The sequence below is a fragment of the Schistocerca piceifrons genome, chromosome 3 (genome assembly GCF_021461385.2).
Source record: "Schistocerca piceifrons isolate TAMUIC-IGC-003096 chromosome 3, iqSchPice1.1, whole genome shotgun sequence".
In the NCBI taxonomy this organism is placed as follows: Eukaryota; Metazoa; Arthropoda; class Insecta; order Orthoptera; family Acrididae; genus Schistocerca; species Schistocerca piceifrons.
In genome coordinates, this window is record NC_060140.1 from 691509350 (window position 1) to 691524450 (window position 15101).

The 15101-nt window shown below is 42.2% G+C and overlaps 1 protein-coding gene across 1 annotated transcript in view; it reads left to right on the forward strand.

The window, feature by feature from the left end:
- Nucleotides 1-15101, forward strand: part of LOC124788966 (ATP-dependent translocase ABCB1-like) — an 88287-nt gene that overhangs the window by 17811 nt on the left and 55375 nt on the right. Inside the window, exons 4-7 of the mRNA XM_047256256.1 lie at nt 4867-5056; nt 6969-7193; nt 10342-10467; nt 14229-14432. Coding sequence (XP_047112212.1) covers nt 4867-5056; nt 6969-7193; nt 10342-10467; nt 14229-14432 — 745 coding nt within the window. The remainder of the gene's footprint in view (nt 1-4866; nt 5057-6968; nt 7194-10341; nt 10468-14228; nt 14433-15101) is intronic.

Genomic DNA, 15101 nt, shown 5'->3' on the forward strand with positions numbered 1-15101 from the left:
TTTCATAGTAATCGAACAGTTTATGACTATTATCTTAAAATATTTTGTTGTTATTATTAAAACCCTAGGCATGTGTGGCACATTAAAAGCATTGGGCTGGGGGGGAGGGGAGACAGAGGCAGAAAAAAATGGTGTACCACCAGCCGAAACAGAACCTTGCATCGATGACGAGTTATAGCCAGAAAACAAGCTCAGAGTGGGCAAGGATTGGGAGGAAACCGATATTTAAAAAAACTACCCTAGCTTTCTGTATGAGACACACTTTTTTTACCACCACAGGCTGCAGTTGAATATAATCCTCCTCATGCGAGTAGTTTTGACATAGCGTCATCATCTGGCAGACTCTACAACTCATTTCTGGTTGTGTGCTGGATGATGTCGTGCCGTACACCAGCATCACTTACTTCCACAGAGTAACATGTATTTGAAGTACATTAGTATATCGGACACGTTGTTTTTACCACTCTGAGTTTTAAAGCCTGACATGTGATGACGCTATGTCGAATCTAGTGGCTGGCTCTGAGCACTATGGGACTTAACTTCTGAGGTCATCAGTCCCCTAGAGCTTAGAACTACTTAAACCTAACTAACCTAAGGACATCACACACATCCATGCCCGAGGCAGGATTCGAACCTGCGACTGGAGCGGTCGCGCAGTTCCAGACTGTAGCGCCTAGAACCGCTCGGCCACTCGAATCTAGTCGCAACAGAATAAAGTATTTGGTCTTTTGTGCAACATATCGAGGTTGAGTAGAACAATTGAAAGATTTACACACACTTGCGTACGACTTAATTGGTCTAGAGAAATGGCGTAAAACTTAAATTGGACTTCAGACGAGGATTTGAACCTCACTCCTCCCGAATGAGAATTTAGTGTGCAAACCAGTGCGCCGCTTCGCATGATGAAATCGTTGGCAGAGAAGGCGAGAGGAACACTTCGATTTATATCGAAGATGCTGGACAAGTGCCGTGCAGCTTGCTAAGGAGACCACATGCCATTCACTAGTGACACCTGTTCTGTGATTGCCACACCCTTAGTGGTTCTTCACAGTCAGGCAAGCCTGTGACGCCAGATGAGCTCGGAGGTATGTTGTTACGTTGTAGGTAATACGGAAATATAGTGCTTGCGCAAAATAACTTGGTCGCGATCAAAAACGCATTCTCGCACTCAGTGCTGGGTGAGCCCACATGTCTGTTCCGAAGGGGCTGCTGCCTCAGTTTGCTATCGCCTGTTGAGCTGTGAGCTTTATCGGTTATGAATAAAACATTCTCTGCCTATTTTGGTGTGGATGGATGTACACATTGGCTGCTCCGTAATCTTTCTCAAACGATTTTAAACAAACTATTCGGCAAAAAATTAGATACACGCACAACTCTTATCCTGCTTCGTCAGCTTCTCGATGAACGGTCTACCACCTCGTTAATGCACACAGTTATTGTGATATTTCAACATTAAATAAGCTGGGCACAAAATTCGAATACTTTGCAATGAAAATAGAGCTTCCTAAGACACTGTGACAGTGCATTTAATGCATGCTAGGTGGTAGACATCTGTGTATGACAGGTACCTATGATACTGAATTTTTATTTAAACATGAGATGAGATCTATATCACCAGTCTCGAAAAAATGGATTGTATGTAGTGCGCTCACTGTCACTTGTGCATGAAAATGATATAGTGAAAGTAAGATATTTATAGCATCCCTCACGTCTTCTAACTGGTCCGAGGTTTTGAAACGAGTTTTTGGGAAATTATGGGGAGTATTTTGCTATATAGTTAACATGCAAAACTTGCATCTCTACTGCGCTACTTACTTCCACAGAGTAACATGTATTTGAGGTACATTAAACGAAACATTTTTCAACGAAAAATACGTAATAATTTGTCTGATACTTGATGTCTCTCACGAGTAAGTTTGTCCGAATTTGTGAAGTTCTGTAACCTGATTTTCTTACTGACTGGACGTGCGACTTTTCTTTTTGTCTTACAACATGTTCGGGGATATTGAAGTTCTTATTTAGGTAAACAACAGACAGAAGAAAGTGAACAGCATGTGGACAAGGGAGGAAGTGTGAGTTTCAGTAAAGCTAATGTAGGGATTTAACGCGCGTCTATTTTCGTAAAAAAAACCTGTGTGGTTTGCGAGCCAAATAAAGCCGACAACTGCTGCTGGAGATCGCTGAGAGATCTAATCACGTTAACCATCTCGTCCTGTGTGCCAATGGCGTTGTTTTGTGTGGATGGATGTCGCGTCCACGTCAACGTTGGCCCTCGTCCCGTGTGAGGACGCTTTAGCGATCTTGAGAATAACTTAAGAGAGAGATTAAGCTGTCTGCAGAGTTGTAGAGATGACCATTTCCCACACCTCCACAATTTCCACACTGACTTAGACAAATGAAATAAAAGGGGCCCATGATGCCATCGACCACCGTGTCATCCTCATCAACATAGTGTTATTCGGATACGTTAAGGAGAGGCAGACGTTCGGCACACCGATCTCCCGGCCGTTTTCGGTTTTCCAATACTTGGAGCCGCTACTTTTTATTCGAGTGATTCCTCAAGTGGCCTCACGAAGCTGACTGGAATTTCACCCGTGGCCTCTGCATTGCAGCCAGACGCGTTGACTACTCAGCTACTGAGGCAGAGTGCGCAGTTGCTTCGACTGATATTTTGAAACTGTAGAAACACGTACAATTAAATCAACATTTAACCGAATAGATATTTGGAGTGCTGCCTTTGATCAGACGGAACAAATGTTTGCCACCCAAGTCATATGCAAGAAATCATGCAGCTAACGATAACCCACTTGATTCGTTAGGTTGTTATATACAGGGAGGTCCATTGATAGTGACCGGGCCAAATATCTCACGAAATAAGCATCAAACGAAAAAACTACAAAGAACGAAACTCGTCTAGCTTGAACGAGGAAACCAGATGGCGCTATGGTTGGCCCGCTAGATGGCGCTGCCATAGGTCAAACGGATATCAACTGCGGTTTTTAAAATAGGAACCTCTTTTTTTTTACATATTCGTGTAGTACGTAAAGAAATATGAATGTTTTAGTTGGACAACTTTTTTCGCTTTGTGATGGATGGCGCTGTAATAGTCACAAACGTATAAGTACGTGGTATTACGTAACATTCCGCCAGTGCGGACGGTATTTGCTTCGTGATACATTACCCGTGTTAAAATGGACCGTATACCAATTGCGGAAAAGGTCGATATCGTGTTGATGTATGACTATTGTGATCAAAATGCCCAAGGGGAGTGTGCTACGTATGCTTCTCGCTATTCTGGACGACATCATCCAAGTGTCCGGACCGTTCGCCGAATAGTTACGTTATTTAAGGAAACAGGAAGTGTTGAGTCACACGTGAAACGTCAACCACGACCTGCAACAAATGATGATGCCCAGGCAGGTGTTTTAGCTGCTGTCGCGGCTAATCCGCACATCAGCAGCAGACAAACTGCGCGAGAATCGGGAATCTCAAAAACGTCGTGTTGAGAATGCTATATCAACATCGATTGCACCCGTACCATATTTCTATGCACCAGGAGTTGCATGGCGACGACTTTGAATGTCGTGTACAGTTCTGCCACTGGGCACAAGAGAAATTACGGGACGATGACAGATTTTTTGCACGCGTTCTATTTAGCGACGAAGCGTCATTCACCAACAGCGGTAACGTAAACCGGCATAATATGCACTATTGGGCAACGCAAAATCCACGATGGCTGCGACAAGTGGAACATCAGCGACCTTGGCGGGTTAATGTATGGTACGGCAGTATGGGAGGAAGGATAATTGACCCCCATTTTATCGATGGCAGTCTAAATGATGCAATATATGCTAATTTCCTACGTAATGTTCTACCGATGTTACTACAAGATGTTTCACTGCATGACAGAATTGTGATGTACTTCCAACATGATGGATGTCCGGCACATAGCTCGCGTGCGGTAGAAGCGGTATTGAATAGCATATTTCATGACAGGTGGATAGGACGTCGAAGCCGCAAGTTCACCGGATCTGACGTCCCCGGATTTCTTTCTGTGGGGAAAGTTGAAGGATATTTGCTATCGTGATCCACCGACAACGCCTGACAACCTTCGTCATTGCATTGTCAATGCATGTGCGAACATTACGGCAGGCGAACTACTCGCTGTTGAGAGGAATGTCGTTACACGTTTCGCCAAATGCATTGAGGTTGACGGACATCATTTTGAGCATTTATTGCATTAATGTGGTATTTACAGGTAATCACGCTGTAACAGCATGCGTTCTCAGAAATGATAAGTTCACAAAAGGTACATGTATCACATCAGAACAACCGAAATAAAATGTTCAAACGTATCTACGTTCTGTATTTTAATTTAAAAAACCTACCTATTACCAACGGTTCGTCTAAAATTGTGAGCCATGTGTTTGCGACTATTACAGCGCCATCTATCACAAAGCGAAAAAAGTGGTCCAACTAAAACATTCATATTTTTTTACGTACTACACGAATATGTAATAAAAATGGGGTTTCCTATTTTAAAAAAACCGCAGTTGATATCCGTTTGACCTGGCAGCGCTATCTAGCAGGCCAACCATAGCGCCATCTGGTTTCCCCCTTCAGGCTAGACAAGTTTCGTTCTTTGTAGTTTTTTCGTTTGACACTTATTTCGTGAGATATTTGGCCCGGTCACGATCAATGTACCACTCTGTATATATGGCACCCGTCGATATTCTGTGTCCAGCTAGTAAAGTACATTTTACTTAAATCATCAGGATACCTCGACTTTTCATGTACAAAACTTACCAGCTTTGAAACTGTTGAAAAAATGACGTCAAATAAGAGCTTTTTAAATTCTTACAACAGGTACAAGAAGAACTTGGGTACTGCGAAAGACCTCAACGTCAAGCGAAGCTTCTTCAGTTCCATGATCTTCGCCTTCCTGTGGCTGTTTATATACTCCGGTTACGCCCTCGCTTTCTATTACGGTGTGGGTCTCATCATCAGAGACATGGATAAGGTGGACAAAGTGTACGACGCTTCGACTATGGTCACTGTGAGTATCCAGTTCTGCGTAGACATATAATACTCAGTCGAGTCTCCATCTAACAAAATGAAATTATTCAACTGTGACAATGCTGTATAAATACGAGTGAGAGCTAAAAAGTTTTTATGTGAAAACTCTTACGAGCTTTTAAAATAAAATGAACGTCATTGATATTCTACATCTTTATTCACTATGTATACATATTTATTTCTCAACGTAGTCTCCCTGGCGACGAACGCTTGACCTGTTGGATTGTACCATCACTGTAGAATGTCTGACTTTTTCGACGGAGCCATCTCGCCTCTGCTTGCACCGCTTCCTCACTATCGAAGTGAAGTTATCCTAGGCGTTCTTTAACTTTTGGAAACATATGTAAATTGGATGGGGCCAAGCTGGGACTGACTGTATGGGGAAAGACCGATGACAGTGAACCCAACGCGTCGGATAGTTGCAGAGGTCGTGATACGGTGCCCTATGTGTGGACGAACTCTAAGAATTCGAAACTCAATTACAATATACTACTTCTCACGCACCGACATAGCTATTTTACGCATCGCCGTGTTACACGCTACAATTCGGAGCCCCCTAGCGGCAGAGGGCTGCAAATATGTACACGTGAAGAACGAAGACGTAGAATGTTAATGCGTTTGTTTTATTTGAAAAGCCCTCGTGTTACTCAGATATGACGAAGACCCTAATGTTAGACGATAAGATGATGCGTAAAATACAATCTTACTTTAAAACGTGCTCACGCTGTTAAATGCTAACACAACTGTTACCATTTAGTAACTTCTTGGAAGACATACTCGTATTCTTAATAAGCGATAGACATAGTTACGAATACGTATACAACCGGGAATGCTCCTAAAGAAAAAGGTGGACTAAATCTCTCAAGACGTTACGAGAAATATCAGAGATATAGCGTCGGAGACATAAGAGAGCGTTCAGAGAAATCTCAGTTAGTTTGCGAAACTTACATAAAATAATTTCTTTTTGCATGATTCAAACCGATAAATCTGACTGAACAGCATGGTCCTCTGGTAGGAATTTGCGATGAATATGTTTCTTTTTATGAATGGTGATATTACTTTTCGTACAAGCATTTCGTTTGTATACTTTATAAGGCCTTCTTGAATCATCATTCCTGGACAGTCAATGAAAACAATGATTAAATTTGCGATCCATACTATTCAGAACTCGGCACAGGCAGAGTTGGGCCGATCCTAAATTGAATGACGTGTGAAGATAGGCTCCTCTGTCCGTTTCTCTTTCTTCTTTTTCTTTTCTTTTTTTTTGTCGAAAATGTAAGTATAATTTTCATTTGTCTAGATCGTAAGTTTATAAATTATTACCGGTTTCGAATGTGCTAGCATTCATCTGCTGATTATAAAATGTCATTACAGAATGTAACACGTCACATATTGTACTTTCAACCACTGAGTCGTTAGTCATAAATATAATTTTTCACTGTGACACCATCGCATATTCTTCTACATTAAAGTACTGAGTCATAAATCATGACTTTTATGACTCAGTACTAACCTGTCATGAAACAGTGTCTGTGAGAAAATGGTTTTTGGGCAATAACGTACTTGAAACGGACTGGCCTGCGCAGAGTCCCGACCTCAAACCTTTGGGATAAGTTAGAACATCGTCTTTTCTCCAGACCTTGGCGTTCAACAACACCACCTTGTCTGGTTTCTGCTCGAAAATGAATCGGCTGCCATTCCTCTAAAGACATTCGGCTACCTCATTAAAAGTCTTCCAGCAGAGTTAAAGCCGACATAAAAGCGAAAGGCGGACGCACCTCACGTTAACGTTCGCTAATAGGAGTCCGGATACTTTTGATCAGATACTGTATAAGTAAGAAAAGTCTGCTAAATGCCAAAGTCATTACCTGTTCTTTTGCCTCCTGCTGCAGGTTTTCATGGGTATCATGTCAGCGTCCATGATGTTCGGACTGGCGTCGCCGTATATCGAAGTGTTCTCGATATCCAGAGGAGCCGCAGCCAAGGTGTACGCTGTCATCAGCCGCGAATCTCAGATCGACAGCATGTCCGAGGAAGGCGACCGGATGGACCAGGTGGTTGGCTCCATCACCTTCAAGGACGTGAAGTTCGAGTATCCTAGCCGCAAAGGAGTAAAGGTCAGTCTAGCAACAATTATCAACTGGTTCAGCTCTGTGGCTTTTATCGTTACAAACCGTATTCTTTTGTGACATGAGTGGAATCAGAATGACTGATAATTACTATCTGCCAACTTCGAACTCTACCTGTCCGCTTTCGTTCGTGGTTTACAGCATTTAGTTCCAGCATCATAAATAGAATCCTAGGTGCAACGTTTCTGAACTCCTCCTGTAGGATGACTTTCAGTTTATTCTAGATGCAACGGCGTCCACAGAGGAGATAGATTTTTTTGAAGGACAATGATCTGTCACAGTGACTGTCGTAACTGACATTTAAGGTCATTATTGCCTGAAATATGTACCAGATGTAACATAGTTAAGACGCAAATATAAAACAACCGTTTGTTGTTTTTGTCGACAGTATAAAGGATAAAATAAAACAAAACAAAACAAAAGAGAACTTACTTGGTATGACCCATCAAATGGGCATATTTGAGTTACCGTCAAAACTTATTTTGGTCATACATCATACACTGTTAAAATGCAGTTGGGTGGGCTGTTGTGCATTAAAATAAAAGCAGAATTAAAAACGTTCTATATATAGTACGGGACAAAATCACGTAATGAAATATTTTACTGCTATGAGGGGGATACAAAATAAACAACATGCACCAAGCGTTTCATGGAAAGCTGTGACATAAGGTATCACTTGGAAATACTGGACATTTACAACGACACCTCCAGGGCAGCTGAGCAGAGATAAAGCTGAGCGACCAAATATGTTGTATGTACCATACAAACTTAAGTAATCATCGTTCATCTATGAAAGTAGCATAGTGCATGAATAGGTGGCACGGGGGGAAAGGATTCCTGTTTCATATTTTTGTTCTAACAGTGCTGTATCTGGTATGTTTGGTTGAGAAAGGAGGGGGTTGAGAAGGGAGATAGACAGGGCTGTAGCCTTTCCCCAGTGTTATTAAATCTCTAGAGTGAACAAGCAGCAAAAGAAGTCAAACAAAAATTTGAAGCAGGAATTTAAGTTCACAGAGAAGAAATAAAAGAGGTTTGCCGATGATATAATTCTGAGAGAGGTAACAACTGAGCTTGGAAATGCTGAGGAACACAATGGATAGTGTTTTGAAAGAAGGCTATAAGATAATCATTAACAAAAGCGAAACAATAGTAATGGAATGTTATCGAATTAAATCAGGCGAGGCTGAGGGAGTGTAATTTAGGAAATGAGACACTACAAGTAATAGATGAGTTCTGCAATTTCGGGAATTAAAACGAGCAATGGTAATAAAAGCGTTTCTGAAGAAGAGAAATTTATTGATATGGAATATAAATTAAGTGTATCTGGAATGTAGTCTTGTACGGAAGTGTAATGGGAACGATAAGCAGTTCAGAAAACAAGAATAGAAACTTTGGAAATGTGGCGCTACAAAGAAGCTGAAGATTAGGTGAGTAAATCGCATAACTAATTAGGTACTGCACGGAATTGCAGAGAGAAGAAATAACTTGACTCAAAATAGGGATCGGTTGAAAGGGTGTGTGTGTTGGAGGGGGGGGGGGGGGAGGGGTAAAAACAACAGAGGGGGATCAAGAGACGGGTAGAACTAGCAGGTTCAGATACATAAGGGTTGCAGTAGTCATTCGGAGATGAGGAGGCTTGCACAAGATAGAGTAGCATGGAGAGCTGCGACCAAAGCAATCTTCCGACTGAAGACCACAACAACAATAGATATCATGTATGGATCTCAGACACTTGTAAACAGTTACACAGCTGAAAGTGTGCAAAATTGAAAAAGTCAAAACGCTGTTCTAATCTAGTTTACAACAGGCATTGCAGCAGAGTACTGTCATTCTGTTTAATTTTCAACGATGAGTCTAACCTATAATTCTTCCTCTCTCTCAGGTATTTTACACACATGAGTGGACGTAGTACCAAAGCATGCGCGAAAAACACACATGTCTGAATAAATTACAAGCGTAGACTCAGAAAAAGTTTTTGACAGTATTAACTAGAAGACCGTCTGAATGTAGCAAACATAATATACAGACAGCAAGAAGTTATCTACAAATCGTGCTTATACAAAAAGCAGGCTGCATTTGTAACAGTTGAAAGACATGTTGCGGAGACAGTAATTAAGGAGTGAGTGAGCTAAGATTATAGCCTATATTCAAGTTGTACATTCAGCAGTCAGTAAAGATAATTGAGGAAGTATTTGATAAGGAAATTGTAGTTCAGGAAGAAGAATTGACATTCTAATGCTGTTGGAAACGACAAAATTGGGTTTGAGATAAGAAAGCGACAGAAGAGATTTGCTATTTGAGATGCATAATAACTTACGACAGCGGAACTAAAAAAGGTACAAATGGGGACTGTCAATGGCAAGAAAATGTTTTAAGAAAAAAATTAATATCAAATTTAAAAAAAAATTAAAGCAATCTTGTCTTTTCTGAAAATAATTGTTCGGAGTGTAGTTTTATGTAGAAGTGAAACATAAACGATAAACAATACCAGCAAGAAAAGAATAGAAACTTTTGAAGAGTGGTGCTATAGAAAACTGTTGAAGGTTAGATAGATAGATCGAAGATGTACTTCAACGAATTGGAGAGAAAAGAGCTTTATGGCACAATTTGAGGAAAAGTACGGGTAAGTTTATAGGACACATCCAGAGGCATCAACGAATAGTTGATATGGTAATAGAGTGAAGTGTGGGGTAAAAGCGTTGAGGTGTACCAAGACTTGAAAATGGTAAGCAGGTTAAAATAAATTAAGGCTGCAATAGCTGTACACAGATTAAGAGAGTCACAAAATAGATCAGCGTGGAGAGCTGCATCCAACCAGACTGCTGATCGGTAACACCAACACCACCACCACCAACAACAACAACAACAGTAACGGCAAGTTCACACTGCATGTGATGTGTCTGTTTACGCTCCAATATTATTTCCTTGTTTATTCCAATATGACACGTATCATCATGCGTACACGTACACTCGAAAGTATACATCCTAATAGGTCAGTCTGTATATGCTCTTTTTCCTAAGCTTCAGCACCTGAGTAAAGGACCACTATTTTTTTTTAAACTTCATCGCTACGTAAAATAGTCTGTATTTGTTCTACTGCTGCTTGATACTGACATCATGTTTAACAATGTTTCAGGTGTTGAAAGGTCTGAATTTATCGATCAAAGGTGGTGAAACTGTAGCCATAGTGGGAAGTTCCGGCTGTGGAAAATCGACATGTATCCAACTCATACAAAGATTTTACGACCCTTTGGAGGGCGAGGTGAGTTACACGTCTCATGCTTGAAGCCATCTACACTGAGTGCTAGAAATGTTAGAAAGTTTCTGATTGGATATTTTCATAGCAAGCGCGGGAGTATGTGATCCATGTTTAATTATTTTGTGCAAGGTAACGTAAACAGATATCCTACCATAATCGATAGCATTTAATTTATCAGATGTCGAATATTACAGTTCTGGTCATTCTGTGGGGCAGAAACCACAATGTACCTTATATCAGCAGTAGTTGTATTTTGGACACTATATTGCTTTGTGACGGTTATTCTTAAGAAAACTTACGAATGCGCAAGCAATCCGGAGAGATTGTGTATTGTAGCGGTGTTACAGCGAGGAACTAGATTGTCTCACGTAGTTTATCACATCTGATGCAAGCCAGGTATAGAGCTTAGACTGGTGGATGTGTAACTACATAGTCAGTCCATAAAATTCCAGGACTGGTCTTATTCTTGGCGTATAAGCGACATCAGTCCGTTATCTATGGTGGCGGCTTGAACTAACAGCTGTGAGAAAGATGTGCATTCGACTCGTCTGTTGTGAGCAACAGGTGTTACGTAGCGGACGTGTGACTGTAGTATCAATGTTATTGTGTCACAAATCGCATTGGAACAACATCTCCAAATCAAGTGCCGGCCGGAGTGGCCGAGCGGTTAAAGGCGCTACAGTCTGGAACCGCACGACCGCTACGGTCGCAGGTTCGAATCCTGCCTCGGGCATGGATGTGTGTGATGTCCTTAGGTTAGTTAGGTTTAAGTAGTTCTAAGTTCTAGGGGACTTATGACCCATAGTGCTCAGAGCCGTTTGAACCATTTTCCAAATCAAGTGTTCATGACATTCTGCAGAATATGCCGAAGAAGTGAAGAGTGTGTGTAATGTTTGCTTTGCACACCTTAACTCCCCAATAAATACAACGATGCGCTGACGTCTGCCGAGACTTAATTGAAAAAATCGGCGTCGGTAACGAGGCTTGCTGTAATTAATACAAACCTAACACAAAACGACAATGTGCAGAAATTGACAGGGGAGATCACTACTTCTACGACAATGCCGATATTCAAGCCAATACGACGCGAAGTTGCAAAACATCCCAAAAAAGGATTTCTCTGACACTTTCACGTCGATATACGAACTTTCTGTGCGTTGTACTGAAGTGGGTACAGAGTACCTGAAGTATTAAAGCCACCATCTCAACTTTTCTCTATTTTATTCTAATACAGTCTCCAAATTTTTTGGACTGGCAGTTATGTTGTCGATTAGAATATTGCTCCCTTATCTTATGTGGACGTACACAGGAATTTGGTCTCCTGTATAAGGTTGGTAGCAGACTAATTGAAGACGATTATTATGCCTATGGGAACTTTGCTGCTTCATCATAACAAGTGTTACCCACAGAATTCTGAAAATAGTCGAAGTCCTCACATGGAAGTTACTGCATCAAAAACCGAAAAAAGTACGACTCCTTTCCCTCTATGAATTCGCTGTTCTTGCTTACAAGTTGCACACATATCGTCAAAGACTGACCCTGTTAGTTTTATGTCACATACGGAAATGCCCCTTGTAATATAAAATCCTCTGAACTGTCGGTATGAGTCCTTCTTCAAATATCGAAAGCTGGAAATATATACTGCTCTCAAAAACTTGAGGATGAGATATATAAACATAACATGTTAACAACTCGGTGGAAATGAATGAAAGTGCGGGAACATGTTGCCAGAGGTCTCCCAGTTTGGCACACAAAGCTAGCCGCCACAACGCATGAGATCAGCGTTACTATAGTGCCAAATAGAGATGGAAACACTACACGAGGCAGCTGAAGGAACGGAAAACTGCACTGTGCCGAACAGCGAGCATTTACGGTGCACGCTCCCCGAAGGAGACGTGATGGTCGACCATGCTCAACTATAGCAGCAACGTTTTGCAATAGGCGTGAACGGACCTACGTCAAACAGCGGATGCTATTGCAGTTAGACTTGACAAGACTGCAAGGCACTCAGTCTGATGTTCCACAGTGTCACAGCGACTGCGCGGGGTGGTCTTTCTTCCCGACACTCGCTCATTTGCGACGCCGTTTGCGATGGTGCTAAGAGCATCGTGACTGGACCAACGAGAAGTGCGATCATGTGCTCTTCTCGGATGAGAACCGGTTCATTCTGAGTAGTGATTCTGGACGAGAGGCGGGAACACGTAATGTATCCAGAAACGTTGTCGCACGTGCTCTTTCTGATGGTCCAGGCGTCATGATGCAGAAGCGCATAATGTTGCATGGGCCCACAGTCCTCAAAACCTTTGATCATGATTTACTTTCAGGTCAACGTCACTGTGACACTGTACCCTGCCCTACGAGCGTCTTTTCAAGGGTGCATTCTGGACTGAGTTATTTGTTATGGATGACAATGCGCAATCGCATCGAACAGCACAGATGGAGGAGCTCCTCGAACGAGAGGGTCTTCGGCCAGTGAACTAGCCTGTCCATTCCGCCGACTTAAAACCCATAAAGCATGTTTGGGATGCGTTGGGGACGTATTAGAGCACGTCAGTTTTTATACCGGGTGATCAAAAAGTCAGTATAAATTTGAAAACTTAATAAACCACGGAATAATGTAGATAGAGAAGAAATGGAGGCTGTAGCGGGTTCGTCTATGCACGGGGAAGTCAGCGCTCGTGCAGTCGCACCGGCATTCCATACACTACTGTTTGCTTGGCACTTAGGCGTACCCTCCGATGCTATCCGTACAAAATCCATTGGCATCATGAACTGTTACCTGGCGATTTAGTGAAGCGGAGGGCATTTGCGGTGTGGGCGTTTCAAAAGATGGTGGAAGATGACGATTGGTTGAGTAACGTGTTGTGGGCCGACAAAGCTCATTTCACGCCCACAACTGCAGAATTTGGGCTACCAACAATCCTAGAACTGTCGTTGAAACTCCATTGTATAACGAGGAAGTCACGGTATGGGTTGGATTTACCACATCTACCGTTATCGGGCCTTTTTTTCTTCGAGGGAATGTGTGATTCTGGTTTTGTAACTGCCACCGTGACGGGTGAGAGGTACGCCGATATGTTACAGAACCGCATCATCCCCAGCCTGGCTGATAAACACCTGCTGGAATGTGCGATGCTTATGCAGGATGGCGCTACACCCCATATTGCTAGACGCGTGAAAGATCTCTTGCGCGCGTCGTTTGGTGATGATCGTGTACTCAGCCGCCACTTTCGTCATGCTTGGCCTCCCAGGTCCCCAGACCTCAGTCCGTGCGATTATCGGCTTTGGGGTTACCTGAAGTCGCAAGTGTATCGTGATCGACCGACATCTCTAGGGATGCTGAAAGACAACATCCGACGCCATTGCCTCACCATAACCCCGGATATGCATTACAGAGCTGTTCACAACATTATTCCTCGACTACAGCTATTGTTGAGGAATGATGGTGGACATATTGAGCATTTCCTGTAAAGAACATCATCTTTGCTTTGTCTAACTTTGTTATGCTAATTATTGCTATTCTGATCAGATGAAGCGCCATCTGTCGGACATTTTTTGAACTTTTGTATTTTTTTGGTTCTAATAAAACCCCATGTCATTCCAAGCATGTGATTTATTCAGTTTTCAAATTTATACTGACTTTTTTATCACCCGATATTTTACCTCCAGTGACACTAAACACTGCAGACGCAGGTGATTTTACTCAGCTTCTAGTAAGTTTTACTTAACAAATAAGAGACACATTTCAGCGGTTTGCCTTCCAGGTGCAACTTGATGGCCACGACATAAGGAATCTGAACGTGGGCTGGCTGCGCTCGCAGATCGGCGTGGTCGGGCAGGAGCCGGTGCTCTTCCAGACCACCATAGCGGAGAACATCCGCTACGGACGGGACGGCTGTTCCATGGAAGACATCGAGGAGGCCGCTAAGATGGCCAACGCACACGGCTTTATCTCCAAGCTACCACTGGTATGGACCGCTACATCTTCATAGGGGTGAAGAATTTAGGCTTAAGCAATGGTGTTGTGTGAGTAATTGTATAGGGTGTCCAGCGAAGGAGTCCCTGGTCTCAAAAATCAAATATAACTAAGATCGATAGAAATGTGCAACAAACGGTATGTTTATTGTGAAAACAGAAAGAATTTTATGTAGAAGTTAAAAAATAGTTTCTAAATAGTTCAAAAAGCTGCTAACAGATAGCGCTCTAATGGCAGTATGTTGTGCCTTTAAATAGTGCGCCGCAGCTTGGAGCAATCAGTTCCACTGTTAACACGTGGAAGGATGTTAGGATGTTAGCTTTCCAAAGGAAGACGTTAAAATTAGGTATATCATCGAACAAAGCTTTTTTTTCCGGTACTGGAATACCAGAGGTTAGAACACAGTACTACGGTAATAAGGCGCAGTTTTCTAACACGATTTAATGTTCCAAAAAGATCAGATGCACAAACTATTCGCAAGCTCTTCGCCAAATTCCAACGGGGAATGTTGGCCCCAGGGAAACTGTAGTTACCCCTAAAAATGTCGGCACGGCTTCTGGAATTATTCAGCAAGAAGAAATGCAGCTGAAACAAGTTTGAAGCGTTCCAGCACACAGAAAAGACCGGAACACACCCTACACATGTTTCCTTTAAAAATCTA